This window comes from Cucurbita pepo, chromosome 5, assembly GCF_057944985.1.
Source record: "Cucurbita pepo subsp. pepo isolate OVF chromosome 5, ASM5794498v1, whole genome shotgun sequence".
Taxonomy (NCBI): domain Eukaryota; kingdom Viridiplantae; phylum Streptophyta; class Magnoliopsida; order Cucurbitales; family Cucurbitaceae; genus Cucurbita; species Cucurbita pepo.
Genome location: NC_141802.1, coordinates 9,885,971 through 9,903,588, shown reverse-complemented (window position 1 = coordinate 9,903,588; position 17,618 = coordinate 9,885,971). Strand labels below are relative to the sequence as shown.

The 17,618-nt window shown below is 43.4% G+C and overlaps 1 protein-coding gene across 1 annotated transcript; it reads right to left on the bottom strand.

Moving 5' to 3' along the window:
• Window positions 1–16,744: 16,744 nt before the first annotated feature.
• LOC147792662 (uncharacterized) lies at window positions 16,745–17,251 on the bottom strand. Its single transcript, XM_087123917.1, has one exon. The coding sequence runs from the start codon at window positions 17,249–17,251 to the stop codon at window positions 16,745–16,747; it is 507 nt and encodes a 168-aa protein (XP_086980043.1).
• Between the last annotated feature and the right edge of the window lie 367 nt (window positions 17,252–17,618).

Genomic DNA, 17,618 nt, shown 5'->3' with positions numbered 1-17,618 from the left:
GAACTTGCATCAGTATCTCAATTTCAATTCAAAGATGGGGCTTTGATTCACACTCCATGTTCTGAGAAAGAACCATCCGTAAAGAGGAAAAAATGAGTCTTTATCTAAATGCCTTGATCAAGGGCAGATGTATAGAACCTTTCAACGAGATAGTGCTTTTTCAACTCTCTCAATTTGTAAAGGACTCTATTCCAAACATATATGCCATGGTTCCTTACTTCGACAGGGTACAAATATCTCACCATTTTGAGTTTAGAGACTTTTTCAGACCTATTGCCGATACTAAGTAGCAGCCACTAATTTGTATCCATTTTGAATGAGATTATGCATGGATCAGATATATCATGGCTCATTCTTCACAAAAAATTGTGTGTCTTCCGCAATGGAATAAGTGAGATTTCGAGTCAGTGTTTACATAATCTTCTTCTGCCCCAAGAAATGATTCATCGAAATAAATAATGAGTCACCATCGATATCGACACATCTGAGATCGCCAAATGTTCGGGAGTTCCTCTATTCAATCCTTTTCTTCCTTCTTCTTCTTGCTTTATATTTCGTTCGTACACATCTGATCTTTCTTTCTCGAGCCTATAGTGAGTTACAGACAGAGTGAGAAAAGGTCAAATCTATATTGAGTTGCGAAAAGGGTAGGTATCCCACATCTTCACTTCATTCTTTTTGGTTAAAGAATCTCTTTCTAGTTGCTTTGAAACAATTAGGAGATTCTCTAGAAGAAATAGGGTAGGGGGTTCTGCTTCTGGTGGCAACATGCTATGGGGTGGCGGTCCCGCTTATGGGGTCAAATCAATACGTTCGAAGAAGAAAGATTTGAATATCAATCGATCTCATAAGTATCATACCAAATCCCATCAATAGAATAAATAGTTTTTTCGAGAAATACGAGACATCTAAGTCATACAAGTAAAGAGAGATATTATTCATTGATAAGAAGAAATGTGAACGGTTATTGGATTGATGAGAAAGAAAGAGAATTCTTGGTTCAGTCTCCACCTTAACGACAGAAAAAAGGATTGATCAAATTCTATTGATTCTGACTCATAGTGAGAATGTCTCAAAGAATGACTCTGGTTATCAAATGATTGAACAACCGGGAGTAATTGACTTACGAGTGGACATTCATCTTTAGCAGAAAGACGGACATTCCTTGCTCATTATCAGACAATCACTTATTCATAAACCTCGTGTGTGGCTAATAGTTTGTTTGTTTGAATTTCCCATCTCATGGAAAACCCTTTTCCCTCCGCTTAGCCCTATCCCCGGGGGTATTTTAGTGATAGGTTCTATAGGAACTGGACGATCCATCCTATTTGGTCAAATACCTAGCGATAAACTCCTATCTTCCTTTCATTACAGGTATTTCTGAACAGGTTCCTGGATAACAAGCCTAGCCTAAGGGTTTGATTATTGATGATAATGGCGATATTGATGATAGTGACGATATCGACCGTGACCTTGAGGCTGGAGCTTCTAAGATGAATGCGCTATGGATATGATGCCGGAAATAGACCGATTTGATATCACCCTGAAATTAGAATTAGCAAAAGCAATGTCTCCTTGCCTAATATGGATTCCAAAGATGAATGATCTGGATGTGAATGAGTCGAATTACTTATCCCTTGGTCTATTAGTGAACTATCTCTCCAGGGATTGTGAAAGATGTTCCACCCACTAGAATCTTTCGACTGAAACGAGAATCTCGATAACCTAAACAAAAATGCAGAAGTGAGCCTACTCCTCTCTCCCCCTTTTTTAGCCAACACCATTAACCCCATTCATTTTGAACCTTGAACGAGTCAAAGCAAAAAATATAAGATAAATAGAAGGAAAGGAGATCAGAAAGATACGTGGACAACTTGACTCTCGTATAGGTCGGATGTTTCCGTGAACAGTAAGCAGTGGATCTCCCGTGATTTTGGGAAAGCTGGTGTGGTGGTCGCGTGTGAATTCTCTTTCAAGGCAAGGGGCCTGATCGACATTCTTGTTTACTCTGATCCGGTCGAGGTGGTTTTCGTTTACCAGCGCGTAGGTGGTCTAAGTTCCTATGACCGAGTCTTTCTGACCCCTGTGAACATCTTTTCTTAATGTATTAAAGAGGGCCTCTCTAACCGGTGAAAAGTGGTGGGTGTCCACTAACGGCCATTCTTGGCTCGGCTTCGATAATGCAATTCTGGGAGGATTCGGTAGTTTGGCACTGGATCCCTTCGGACCTGGAGAACGTGGGACACTGGGTCGGGGTTTGGTGAACCAACTGTCCTCTCCTTTACAGTCTCACTGCTTCTCTCCTATTTATTCTTTATAGAGGTAAATAAATAGGTGTTTTCATCTTCCGTCCTGGACTGATTGAACAAGGTAAAGCGTCTTCGCTCCTCTCCTGTCCTTTACAGTCGAGTGTCTTCGCTCCTCTAGTTTCAGTATCGGGCCCCTTTTTCGTTGCCTAGATTACACCTTCGGAATACCCCTGAAGGGAATTTTGCTCTACTTCCCTCAATCTTCACTTTACGCCACGCTGACTGCCCTTTCATCATAAGGCGTGGAATTAGACCAAGGGGAATCTCCATAGGAACTAGTCCCTCTAATTTCGCACGTAGGAGATCGAGACACTGCCCTAGGGTGGCTACGGACAAGTAGATCGATCGCCCTATCTCGACAACTAGATGGAGGGTCTGACGTTGTATATATGTACTTTGATTTCGTTCCCCCCGTAAGATCAATATCACAACCAATATTCTCAGAAAGGGGATTTTTAGATATCGGTAGTTGTCCGGTCATACCCAAATAGTAAGATTCTAGAGGAAAATGCACCTAAGATCAAATATTTCGAGCCGGCTTCCGTGGAAAATTCAGACTTCCTTTTGGATGCTGCCATCACATAAAAACATAAACTTTGAGGCTCAATAGCTACATACATGGAAATTGAATCATGAGCCGAGATCATAAAGAGCATGCTACGAGTAGGAAGTGGAATTAATACAATGAATTCAAAAGCATCAAACCTCTCTTGTTCGAAAGAATCGAAACACATCGAAATGGTACCAGCCGTACTTAATAATAGAAGGATTTGGCAGAAATATGTCAAATTGTCCCTCCTAAAAAGATTATTCCAGAATAAATGGACAATAGTTAGGCGAGGTGCGCCAGCGGCGAGCAGAAGCAAGGTTATTAGATACCTCAGGAAAGCCCGGCCAGAACCACATGTGCAAGTTTCCCTGCATGTGGCTCGTCCGTGATAACTTCTTCGGATTTGCGTGAATTAGCGGACCGATCACTCAGTGTGGATGCTCCCTACAGCATGAGCGAACCTTTTCGGAACAGCTTAGGAATGGGGGCCATGAGACCAGCCCGAATCCAGCCAGGTTCTCTTTCTTCTCATCTACCCTTCCCAACAATTGTACCTTGTCTTGGGGCTTCGCTTTACGAGAGAAAGCCCGCAAAAAAGTCTTTCTCTTCCCTCTCATGTCCCAGATCATATTCAGGTGCGTCCACAGAAGAGGAAATCGCAATGCATCTTGCTCAGCAGGCGTAGCTTGGAGTGGGAGTGTATGTAGTAGGGTGGGTAGTAAGGTAAGGAGGCCACCAGAGAGGAAGCCAAACGGCCTATTAAGCGCAGCTAAGCTAGGAGAAAGCCAGGTGCCGGAGGTAAGCTCTATTCGGGCCGGAGCATTGATTCCCCATAACGAATAGGCTAGCTCGAGATCTCAATTGCCTATCCTGTGTTTGAGAAGGTCCCGCAGTTCCTGGGCAGCACCTCGAAGTTTTGTTTCTTGTCTTACATGAGACTCGAGATATTCCTCACTCCATGGCATGGCACCTTTCGTTCATCCATTCTGCCCGTGCAAACGCCCTTTTTCTTTCATTATCATCTACTGCCCTTTCTTTCCTCCCGGCTATTCACACATGAGGCTCGTCGTATGTATGCTCGACTTCGTTTGCCGATGCTATAGGTAGGAGTACAGTATGGCAGGATCAGTCACCGGGGCAAACACCCCTCCTCCAAGAAGAATTGTGCTATGCCCCCCAATCCCTATAGATGGAAGGAGCTGCCTGGTGATCCCTAGGTTGCAGCACATCTGGTCGTTAACTCCTTGCGCCGCTGTCGCCATTTCTAGGACCGATCGACGCCTCACCTGCACAGGTACCTACGTAGTGTAGTGTCGGTGGCACATTCAACATAGCATTCGGACTCATGTGCCTTCCAGAACCAGGGGTCTTCGAGCCTGCTGCGTACGATTAGCCAGCCTTGCAGCGGCAAAAGGATTAGAGGTCCCCCCATGCTACGGTTCCCTGCGGCCCAAACACGGTGCCACATTAGGTTAGGGAGTTTGGCGATAATAGCTCCTCTGCATCCCCGCGCTGCCCTCCTAGGCGCGCAACACTAAGTAATCCAAGCCAACCCACATTACTGATTAACAGTGGATAATCATATTTTTTAGAGGTACTAAATACAACTCCATGAATGAGCAAAATGAAAGTTGCATTAATGATAAAGATCTATGGGGAAACCGCTAAAAAAAGATTGAACATGTGGGTGGAAGGATCCGAACGAATTCTGCTTTCATTTCCCCCGTATAGAGCACTAAGTTACTTACGTTTCGGTCTTCAACAGGTAGGCTGCACTGACAACGGCGGCTAGGAGGGATTGCTAGACCAACAATGAATGTGTAATGCTTGTGATTCCACACCAGGCTCAACAATAAAGAATTTCATGTCGAAAGGCCTCTAAATGAAAAAGGAGTCCATGACCCTACGTATGAGGTCGAATTCCACACTTTTCTCTCGAGTATACCCATCATCATCATTACCAAAAAATGGATGTCACTTTGGGACACATGCGGATAGCTGCCCTATCGAAAGGGCTAAAAGTCAGCCAAACGAGCTCAAACTCTTTTTTTTTTAGTTCCCTTTGAGTTCCACTTCTCAAGGAAAGTAGAGTCTTATAAAAGATGCCACTCTACGAGGGAAGTCCCCGGGTCGAGTCTTTGCGAGTTCATCCCAAACAAAGCGAACCCCTTCTTTACTGGGTCTTGGTCAGGAAGATGCAAATAAAATGCCAATAGCCTGATACGGCATAAGCTTGAAAGAAGAATTCTATCAATCATCATCAATTTGTCTTTCTCTCTCTCTTCCAAAATGAAACAAAATCCATCAATAAATGACGAACCCCCTTATACAGATGATAGGACAGGGCTAAGGCAGTAATCTCGACGGAGATTAGGATGAGCTTTGATGAATAAAAGAGGAATCTATAGAAACTCTCATGGGTGAAGCAAATCAAACCCATTTTCAGACAAAGAAGATAAAAAAACAAAACGAGAGTGGCTAGGAAAGCCCCAGAGATTCTATGGGAAATTGGAAACATCGAAGTGAGCTGTGGCTTATAAATAGGAAGATGAGGAGATAACGGGTGAAGGATATTCATGATATTAGGTTCGATTTATGTTCTCTCGCTCCCCTATTCTTTATGGTCGAGTAGCTGAGCTTATTTGCCTCTACACCTCGAGCTCATAGCTTCGCTCCTCTCCCCTTCTCGTCGAGTAGCTTCGCTTCTTGATAGCGGAGCGGCATACCGAAAAAGAAAAGAAGAAAAAGCCCATCTTCCATTAGGGCCCCTCTTTCACTATCAAGAGTGGGGCGAGACTATATTGCTAGAAGCTGATTTTGCATTCTTGGAACATGAAAGAGAGAAGATTGCTTTCAATATTGCGTTGGACCTGATAGTTTATGGAGCTATCATCTTTCCTAAGCTGCGTTACCAGCCCCGGGAAAAAGATTTCTACTTTTTTTCCAAGTTCTTAGGATCAAAGCACTGCGCATGCAGAAATAGAAATCCGAGCGAGACAATCCCCGACGGAGCATTTCGACTTGGACCTGTTCTTCAAGGACCCCTCCTGTCCTGGCTTTGAGCGACCCTTTCTTTCAGTTGGGCCTCCACAATCGCCCTAATGCAGGCTGGATCCCTTTCCCCGTACACATCCATATCGGGTTCGCCTCCTCAATCAACGGTAACTTCTACTTCTTCCCGTGGAGGCAGATCGAGATCCATGTCCCACCCAGGGAAAGAGTTTGAGTTCGATGCGCCTGAACCCCGAACCATCTTGACCTCGGCTAAGTACGGGAAGCCACTTACCGTCCGTACACTCATCCCAAGAATCAAAATTAAGTCCTTTTAAAGAGAAGACGAAAAGCTAAGATCCTTCTTTATTAGAAAAATGAATAAGAGGTTGAGCTCAACATTCAACTTCAACCTTTTGATGTTGAGAACCCCAAGAAGATCTCGTACTCTTTCATGTGGAATCATTGCAGTTTGTGAACTTTGAGTTTGGACTAAACTAATAAATAAGGATGCCCAGATACACTCAATCCTAAATGAAGAGCTCCCTCCTATGTTGACACCAACAACTGGCAAAAGAATGATGTGAATGAAAAAGAGCGAACGAACGGGAAGCGCTTCGCTGATGTACGGACCGAACAAAGAAAGATTACAGTATGTGCCTCTCTTCTTTCTGACTTTTCTTGTTCGACGCTCAGGATCTTTCCCTCCCGCAGTACTCAAATCAGAATGGAAATTTGTCTGTAAATCCCCATCCTTCTTTTTCGATTGAGTCTATAGGCGTGAAATAAGGTCTATTATCGACCTCTCTATATGAAAGCGTGCAAAGATGCCTTCTACCATAGGCTCAGAAAGAGCGCAACTAATCAAAGTGAGACCAGCTCGACTCGAATATTGAAGAAAAGTTGATTTGTGTGTAACCAACTCCAGCTCAGGGAATCCATAGATTAATTTTGAAGAGTAAAACGTAATCGAATGAATCCATGCCGGCCATGCCAATGATAGAGAGAGGAGTACGACATATGAGCTCAGACCCTTATGTGAGCTTACCTACCTACCCTAGCCTCCCCGCACGTGCCCATGTCCGCCTCGCTACTCTTCTTTCAGGTATATTACACTAATTCCTGATTTTGAGTAAGGTATCATTACGCCCCTATGAAATGAAATAACACATTTTTTATCTAACTTGAGATCTATGATATTGATTGCTTTAACACGTCCCGTCCTCTTGCTAAAGAAATACGACCGACGATACAGACAGATATGTGAGATGATCGATAGAGCCTATATTGAAGAGTAGAAGGAGAAGTCTCTATTTACTAACGGAAAGGATGGGAATGAAGAACGGGCGCCTAACCCATCCATCCCGAGCGGAGAGCTAACCAGGAATGGGCTGCATTTGAATAAAAGAAGGAACTTAACCGAAGAACTACAATTGAAACAAGACCAGGTAAAGAAGAAGAAGAACAAAAAACAAGAGATTTCTCAGGAAACCCAGAAACTCAAATAGAAATTGTCGAAAGCTTTGCTTTTGGTTGAATTTAGCTGTAGATTGCTGATATGCTTGTTCGATCAATTCCTCTCTTTGATATTCTCTATGGATTCTGGGCTAAGTACCTAAGTTAGTAACTAGCATAGTGGGGGGAAAGCCTAACACAAAGAGTATTGAACCTTAATAAAAGCATAAGTCTGCCCGATGCTCCTTCGGTTTGTTCTTTATTTCGTTCTTTCATGTGCTTTCTGTAATCCTAATTCTTCTTATACCATCTCTCGGTGGATCTGCCTACTAATCAATCTCGTTGAAGTCGAAAAAAGAGGTTTGACCTATCCCACTATGTCCTAAATACCCATTTCTAGTTCTTTTGAAAAAGGGGCTTTGCATTAAAGACAGTTGATTCACTAAAGTTCGAAGTTACTAGAATGTATGTATTCTTCGGGGTTTTATTTATGAAAGTCATTCGTACCGCACGAGATCAATCAAATACCGCCGGCAGATCCTGGTAATGATTCTATAACTGGCACATCTGTCTTTTGCTCCTCTCTATATGTATGTGCTTTAGCCCTGCCTACCTAATTTGTGAATACTGAAAGAGAAAGAGATTCGTCTTGCTTATGTGCTTGCTTATTGGATGGAGTGCGGAGTAGATGCTTCTGACCGAATGGCTCTTTGCTTGCTTCACCCAAGATGCTATTTTATTCTATGGATTATAGAAGTTAACATTCTTCAGGAAACCCCGATTTCGTTAGTGTTTCGGGAAAAGGGAAATGAGGCGTTAAGAAAAGGAAAACAAAACGCCCCTCTCCTTTACAGTCGAGCTTCTTCGCCCCTCTCCTCTCCTTTCTAGTCTTCACCGCTTCACGCGTTCGCCTCTACAACTGGGTATCCCCGCTTCGCTCCTCTCCTTTCAAGTCGAGCCGCTTCGCTCCGCTCCCTCTTGGTCTTTGCCGCTTTGCTCGTTTGCCTCGTAAACTCGGTCTCACCGCTTCGCTCCTCTCCTTTCCAGTCTTTATCGCTTCGCGCGTTCGCCCATTGGGTCTCACCACTTCGCGCCTCTTCTCGTGGAGCTTCTTCTCCCCTCCCCTCTTCTCGTCGAGCTCCTTACTCCTTCCTCGATATGGCCTAAACTTTATAGGAGAGTCAATGTGTGACTCTACTCTATTATATGATTGAACTGTAAATAAAGACTATCGAAGAATGAAACTGTCAAGTAAAGACTATCGATGAATGAGACGGAACTAGAAGGAAAGAAGAAACTATCAAAGAATGGAACTGACGAGTGATAGAATAAATTCAGGGAGAAGAAAGATGAATGAGACAGAACCAGAACCGAAACCCAAAGACTATCCGACTTTACAGTGATAGAATAAATAGGGAGCCGAAAGAAAGATGAATGAGACTGTAAACACTATCGATGAATGAGAGTGAACTGTCAGACTCCCCTCAAGATTAATGAGACAGAACTCAATCACTTGTCCCTGATTTCACTCAAACACAAGGTAAAGAGCTATTTGAAGAACCTGCCCCTTCACCGGGTACGGTTTCGTGTCTTTGCCTTTTCGCCCTACGGGTCTCAGGGCTTCGCCCCTTCACCGGGTACGGTAAAATGTCTTTGCCCCTTCACCGGGTACGATTTCATGTCTCGCCCCTTCACCGGGTACGGTTTCATGTCTTCGCCCCTTCATCGGGTACGGTAAAGTGTCTTCGCCCTTGAACTCAATCACTTTCATAACAGTAAATAAAGACTCAAGGAAAGAGTAAATCAAAGAAGAAGACTCCTGATCCTGTAAAGACCCTTGATTATTTTGTTGATGCTAGACGACTGTAAAGTGTCGTAAGAGCTTTTTCACTAACAGCAGCGGGTTCAATTAATTCAAGTTTATCTAGATGACTGTAAAAGATCATTTTTTAGTTAAAGAAGAAGGAACTGGCAGGCAGGATGAGAATCAGGTCAAGCTCCGGAACCGGAACCCATTTCTTCTTTCACCTACTTATTAATGAGAAAGAACAGTAAGGAAAGACTAAACTCTTGATTCAACCTCAAACCGTCACCTCTCCCTATTTTTGAGGTCATTTAACTCTTTTACTCGACTGTAAAGCTGCTTCGCTCCTCTCCCTATCGGTCTCGTAGCTTCGCTCCTCTCCCTACTTACTCCCTCTTCTCTACACCCTGCCTGCATTGGACTTCAAACACTCTTTTTCCAGTAAAGACCAATAATGAATGTTTTCTATCCTCTCCCTATTTTTGAGGATCAAATCCTATCCTCTATCTATTTTTTTTGGCTATTTTTGAGGTCAAAGAGTTCTTTCAGACCTTGTTCAAGACTGAAGGGAGACGAAAGAAAGACAAAGACTCCTACCTACTTCTTTCCCTCTGACGGACCATTAATTAATTTATTCTATCCTATATAGGGGTAAAACATTAAAATCACTTTTTCTCTAATAGCTGAAGCTGAAAGAAAAGAAATTCTATCCAATATAACTGTAAAAGTTCGTCAGAGGTTTTTCCCTCAGTAAAGCTTTTGAAAGCTAATAAATTCTATCCCCATATAACTGTCAAAGTTCGTAATCGCTTTTTCACTAATAACGGGAGCTGAAAGAAAAGAAATTTTATCCTCCCCCGTATTTTGAGGGATAAAAGAGAGGTATTTAGGGCCGAGGTAATTAATAAGTAGAAGTCAATCCTATCGAAGAATCAATTCGACTTAACTGTAAGGAAAGACGAAAGATTCCTTCTTGATCTTGATCTTCTCCTCAACTCTCGATTCATTCAACAGTAAACACTCTCGAAGAATCAATGATCGTTCACTGTCAGTCAAGACTGAAGCAAGACAAGAAAGATGACTGAGACTGAGACTGATTGAACTCGGTAAAAGAAAGAAGGGAGACTCCTTATTCATTCAACTTTACAGTGATAGGGAGAAGAAAGCAAGACAAGATGAAGACGACTGATCCTCCTGAACTCCGTATTTATTCTGGAACAGCGCTTTCTCCTTTCTTTCTTCATGATCCTGTAAGGACCATTTCTGATTTAATTGATGCCTCTCCGTTTAGGTCCATTTTAGAGGTAATTTCATTAATAGGAAGGAAAGAGAGAGACTGAACAACTCTTTCTTCTTTCTTGCTTGCTCGAGCTCCCGCCCCTCTCCTTTCCAGTCGAGCTTCTTCGCCCCTTCCCCTCGGCCGGCTTCTTTCTCTGATCTTTCTCCTCCACTCAATCACCTATTTACCCTGTCGTAAAGGTAGAGTCCATTCCATTCATTAGCAGCTTTGAAAGACTCAACCGAAAGCTAGCTACTGAACCTGAACCTTTACAGTCTTTGTTTGAAAGACTCAAGCAAGAAAGACGCATTCTCCTTTACGGTTAGTTAAAGAATAGAAGGAAGGAGTTAGCAGCTTGACAGTCAGCCGAGGAAAGAAAAGAGATAGTTCAACCTGAACCGAATCCATCTCCTGCCCTAGACCCTTATACTCTATTTTCTGATTGTGATTGAAGAGGGTAAAAGAAAAAGAGAAAGACTCCTTACTTATTCATTCTCTGATTCCTTCTTTCATAGTAAAGGAAACTCAACCACTTGTCCCTGATTTCACTCTTTCACAAGGTAATTGGGAAGGAACGACTCAAGCAAGATTCATTCTTTCTCTTGATCTTCTCCTTTCTTTCTTGAACTGTAAACTAAGAAACTGCCTTCCCCTTCTCTCATTGCTGAGATTGATTACCTTATTGGTCTCACAAGCACTAAGTTTAAGTCAGTTCTTTGCCTGCCCGGATAAAGAAGATGATCTACACCCTGCATTGTACTGATTTCACTCTACAGCAATTTCTTTCACCTTTCGGATGTAAATAGGTGTTTGGTTCTTTCTCCTTCCTTCACCTATCAGCTCTTGGCTTATTCTAATTCGTTCCATTTGTAATAGTTAGAAAAGAAGAATAGAATTTGGAGAGAGTAACCCAAAGGCATAAATTGTAAGAATTTACTCGACTGTAAACACGACTTATGAATGAGAGTGAACTGGAAGGAAAGACGAAACGATGAAAGAAAAGGTGAGACTGAACTGGAAGTCAATCCTCAAGATTCATTCAACAATAAACACTCCTTATGAATGAGAGTTCACTGTCAGTAAATCCTCAAGATTCGTCATCGTTCACTGTCAGTCAAGACTATCGAAGAATCAATGATCGTTCACTGTCAGGAAATTCTATCGATAACTTCTTGATCTTGATCTGATCCTTTCCAGTTCAAGACAGAGTAAATTCATTAGCAGCTTTTCAATCCTCAACTCAAGAGGCATTCGACAGATGGAACTCAAACCTGAACATGATTTCACTCTGTCTTCGTCTTCGCTCCTGCCCCGATATTACCTGCCCTTCCCAGATGTCACTGTAAAAGATGAATATTCCCAATTCATTCTCGTTCACTATCAGTCAATCCTCAACTCTCGATTCGTTATCCTTCACCATAAGTCAATCCTCAACAACTGAAAGATTTGCTCATTCACCTTCCCCTGAACCTCTCTTATTTATGAAGTCAATCCTCTCGATTAATTCTCCTTCCCCTTCTTTCACTGTAAAGTGGCTTCGCTACTTCTCTTTGGTTTCTTCTCCTTAACCCCTCTTTCTTTCTTACAACTAGTTGCTGCATGCTATGGGATCTCGAGCAATGGGAGGTTACTATTTGGAATCCCCACTCTCATTACATTACAGTCATTTTGTTTTATGTATGTCGAAAAGGTCTTTTCTTTTGGGCAATGAGTTTCTAATGTATTGGGCGTATCCGTTCTCTATTTATATGGATTCTTTTCGTACTAGCTTATCCGGTGCAGTTTACGCATGGCGAAAGGGAGCATTGATTGTAAGGGTCTTAGCTCCAGAATATTCAGACGAAAAACAAAGAAACTGAACTTCAACCCCGGACACTTTCTTGTAATCTAAGTATAAGGGATTCTTTCTCTTATCCTCTATATAGCTCGTCGTTGGTCCTTCGCAAGTACGCTCCGCGAGCACTGTACATCTTTCTTAGATGAGAACAGACGGGTGCCTCAACTAATAAGCAGAGTGAAACATGAAAAGCAAGCGTGCTTTTACGTTAGATGATGCCACCTCCAACTTGACTTGAGTCCACCTGGCATAACCGCATTTCCACCAACCGAATCACTTGCCTCTCCCAAGGGGATGAGAACCCATGATTTGATCTGCTAGCTTGAATGCCTGGATAATGCCAAGAAGAGAAGGTGAAGAAAAGACTGTCGGAACCAATCGGAGGAGGATTTCAGAGTCCCCTTTACTTTATGGAGAAGTTAGAAGGAAGAGATAGAAAGGTTGGGCATCCTAGCTGTGATGACGCAGTTGAGTGTGAATTCGATCCACCACTCAAGGCCGATCAAATCGAGACATTTTTGGGTTCAATCCAGCTAGCAAGTAATCCATAAGCATCAGTAAAAGCAGAAGCATATACAGAAGCCGATACCAACAGCAGTAGAGAAAGACCCATGCTAGCTAATAAAAAGCATATCCACCGATGATAACAAGAGCAGTACCGATACCCCTGCATCCCTTCGAGTTCCCTTTACTAGTAAGGGGAGCCATCACCCGGGCCGATGATCCAACCCCATACCGAGATGCCCTTCCTTATTATTATGGGCGTGAGCCATAGCCGATGTTGGCTAGAAGCAGTCTCCGTTTTCGCTATGGAGCACCCCTTCCTTGTTTCAGATCGATATTGAGTTCCATAGCCTCTGACAGATATTCCAGATGTAGAGACAGATCCAAAGCCATTTGATCGAGATCGAGTAGCTATAGCGGATCCATTTAGAGATCGGAATGCCCGGGTCCACCCATTTTAGTAGCATTGAAGGAATGGTCTTGATTTAAGGAATATTTGTGTAATCCCTATTTAAATAAGAAAAATCTTCCCTAATATCTAGAGATGGATTCAAGATATTGATTGATATATATTATTACCTAGTATCTAGTAGGGATTTAGCTAAATTTAATTTGACCTAGTATCTAGGAAGATTTAGCCTTTCTGTATTATAGAAGGAAGATCTATCTCTATGTAAATAAACGCAGAATTGAGAACAAGATTGTTTATACTTGCAACATGGTATCAATCAGAGCCTAAAACCAAACCCTAACTCAATCGGTGAAGTCTGAATAGCTGCCGACCTCTCTGTGCATTACCGTAAGTCCAATCGAGTCTCACAGCAACCACCACTTCCAAACCACTGTTTTTTTCCCCCGCTTACCACAATTTTGATAAAGTTTCTCGCAAGTCCCAGGAATAAAGCCGCAAGTTGCAAGTCCGCGAACCCACCAATACTAGTCCATACACATCACTGTAACAAGCCCATCCATCCTTACCACTAGCGTATTACGGCAGCAAGCCCAACAAGCCAGCCCATCACCATATAACTTTATCCATCCATTCCCACTACTGCCATAGTCCATCTCTTTCTTAGATTCTTAGTCCCACTACCGCCAATAATTCTATCCATCACAGATTCATAGTCCTCCCCAATTGCCAAAAGTCCATCAAGCCCATCTAAGCCAACCCCAGTGATCCATACACAGTCGATCCATACATAGCGTATATACCTGGGTGACCCAGTCGCATATGCAGTAGCTCCAGATCGATACCCCAACCACGTGATCGAGACCTATACACCCCACCCCTTCGTATGGTTACAGGTCCTCCAGTCCTTGTTTGTTGCAGCGCATTAGTAGGTGATCCAAGACCAGAGATAAAAGAGGCAGCGGATTCATATACTGACCTTAGTGATATAGATCGAGACCTAGATAGAGAACGAGACCTGTTAGTGAGGTCCATATCGGTAATAGAAAGACCTGCCACAAAAAGCATATGGAGCGGAAGTCGACCCTTCCCCCGCCATAATAGGACCACCTAGCTTCGTAGCATCGGTCTCGTAGTAGCACATATCTTTATTTAGTGATCGTTATAGGGATAATGAAACCAATGATAGAGTTGACCAAGCCTAGCGACATCCATCCCTTGTCTCCGACTGTAAGATAGAGACTACTGAATGCGCAACTTCAACATTTCCTGGGGTAGGCCTTTTTTTCAAAACCCCCTTCGGAAAATGCATTGGCTTTCACTCGACAGGATCCAAACAAGCAAAAAATACATGTTACAAACGAAAGGTAGATGTTCTGTGGCGAATAAATAGAGTGCAAGCTATGCCAAAGCAGGTGTTCATGCCTGAAGTTTCTCATCAAGTATAAGGTTCGGCTTAAGGCCATTGGTATGCAGGTGACTTACATGGGGTTTTGACCTAAGAGCCTATTCATGGTATATCGAAGACTTTTCATCGTAGTTCAGAAAGTTAGAAACTTTGATCTCACCCCCTTTTTCCTATTCTTCTATTTTTGTTTTGTCGATCTTGTTGTTGAAGCTAAATCCTCTCCAATAGGAGGGAAATTGATGCAGTCCATACACAACCTAAAAGAAAAAAAAACTCTAACTAAATAGAAGAGGAAAAATAGCAGAAAGATGGAGTTCCAAAAGGGTGGTTGGTTTACCTTTTCATTTTAGTCAGATTTGAAGTAACCCAGTCAATAGAAGATTTTAATGCTTACTTGGTTGGATCAATAAGCAAACTCATTTTCTTGAATTGTTAGTTGGCCTCCACTACCTCTTGAGTAAATAGGTGGTCTTTCTTCTTTCTTTAGGGAAAGCTATTCCTTGAGATACTCCTCGTCTCGATAGTTCCTCTTGCTTCTTGTAGTTCTACCTTTCTAGATTAAAGGCCCCGTAGAAGATCATAAAAAGGCCTTGAATCAGCTTCTGGTCTCCTTTCTCTTTCAACATATAGTAGAATATGGTTAGCTCTTTACTCGTTAGATGGGTTAGCTTTATGCACTTGTTTGTTCTTCCTCAGAGTAATTAATTGGTTGGGTCGAGTTCATCTCTTTCTCTAAAGGTCTTTTCAAGTGCACAATCTTACAAGACTACAAGTCTCAGCAAGGAAGATTTTGGACCCCAACGACAAAGGAACGGGCATTTTCGAGGACTAGCCCACTTCCCATTACTCGATGAGGGAAATTCCTCGCACATAATTAATGGAGCCATTGAAAGGTGACTGAAACACCAGAAACTAAGACTACCCGAGCTAATGATAGAGGCAAGAACACTTTCCGGCCAAGTCCCATTAATTGATCATAACGATATCGTGGAAATGCTGCACGGACCCATATATATAGAAAGAGAAAGAGAATCACCTTGGTACTAAACCAGATCGAGCCCGGGATCCTCTTGAAAATAGGAAGATCTAGGATAGGCGGCCAACCTCCTGGAGAGGGCGATGTGCATGGACCAGGTGAGTAGGGATGCAGCTCCGTGGACCGCTCGTCGGGCCTGATAGGTGGTAGTATCACACCCTTCTTAAAGGAACCGTACGTGACACTCTCGCCTCATACGGCTCCGTCCTGGCATCAGGACCTACCCTTTCCTTTGACCAACGGGTCCTCGAACCAACCTATCCTCCCTTTCTATTCCTCAGTAAGCGCTTTGGTTTCATTCATTGATTGATTCAAGGTAGAGCTGTAGCTTGCTTCAAAGTCCAAGCGCTAGCGGTAGAAGCTAGTCGCCAGAAGCGAACTTACGAGCCAAGTATTAGAATATTAGTAAAGGGGCCTTTTCTTGCTCGTTAGCGCCTTGAAATAAGGACCTTTAGGCTTGACTAAGAGTCTCGTTAGGGCGGCTGCTCGTTTAGTATTACTTTGGCTTCGCCGTCTCTATCTTGCTGGCGCGGGAGCTACCGCAACTAAAAGCAAATGAATGAAGGAAGAAGGCATTAGCATTAGCAAAGACTACAAAGGCATTCCAGGCCGACTACAAGACTAGGACTACAATACAAGTCAGGAGCGATAGCGAAGCCAAGCCGGATCTTTGATGTCGAAAGCCCCAAAACTAGCTATCTTATAGCGGACAACTAAGGCAAGCTTACTCAACAAATCTCAATAGAAAAAACCACTACCTCACTCAACGTCTAGTCTAGTAGTGGTTCGGATCTTGACCGGGTCCGAGCTTCCCAAGCTCTATGCTATTGGGGAACTCCGCTTCAGTCTGACCCCCTTCTTGATTGACTATATTTGGGTCTTTGGAGTACTTTGGGATTATATTCTACGCCGAGGATTTGTGCTTGTGGGCTAGGGTGAATATAGTAGACCAGCGGATCTGGTGGTCGACAATCGTTCGTACTTGGTAAAGGTTGTCGCAGCACCTGTAGTAGGACAGAAGACTGATTGCAATGCCCGCGGACCAATTTACGATGTCTCCGTCTCTGACTTTCGTCAAGCAGGCCACGTGGATTGGCCAGTGTCTTCTTCAGCTAATGATACCTCGATCCCGAAGCCTTCGGAGTATCTTTTTGATAGGCACCTAAAGATGTATGGGGAATTCGCTGCTGATAGATCCCGCCCAGTGTCCTCCTCTTTCCCCCGCCGCCTTCCGACCGGTAGGAGTATACAATGACAACTTCCCGTCACTCATGCCCGATCGTGAAACTGCCTGTTCAACGTTCGATGGGGCCTTGCTCCGACCTGAGCTATGCAACAACGAGATCCCCCTTGATCTTTGCCGGATGTGCTTGACGGTCCCCCATAATACGCTCACTTGGGGACGGATTACTCCAGCTGTTCCAAGAGTCTCTGCTAGTTGAACCCCGTCCAGTAGACTCCCTCTTTGGCTTATCCCCTTCGTCAGCTCTTTTATCGGGATATTATTACCTAGGTTCGTCAAGTTTGAATGGATGGCGTAGCGTAGGTGGCAAGTAGTTATATGGATACGGTGCTTTACCCGTAGACGCTTCTCGAGCTCTCGCAAGAATTGTATGGGAGTCTTCCTCGGAGGGACTTCCCGAATGACGGTACTAGGGAATTCTACCATACTCCGTGCAACTATTGTTGTTGTTCCTGCAAAGCCTACCTAAAGGTTCAGGCCGGATTGTAGGAAGTGGGCGATACGTTTTTGTATTTCTATGAGAAGCTCTACGGCACCCACGATTCCCAGTAGTAAGTCGTCAGCATATCGCGCGTAAGAAATCCTTATTAAGTAATGGGGTTTTAAGGGGGCCAGCTTAGGGGCCAGGCGTCTCTCTGACCTGATAACTAGTCTCGCCTCCCCGCCCAGCTATATCATTAGTCCTTTTCTTTTGTAATACTTATCAGGTTCTCTCATGGCCAATTTCTTATTACAGCGTTCTCGACCATAGAATTCATCCTGAGGGGTCAACCCGGTGTCTTCTATGAGGAAG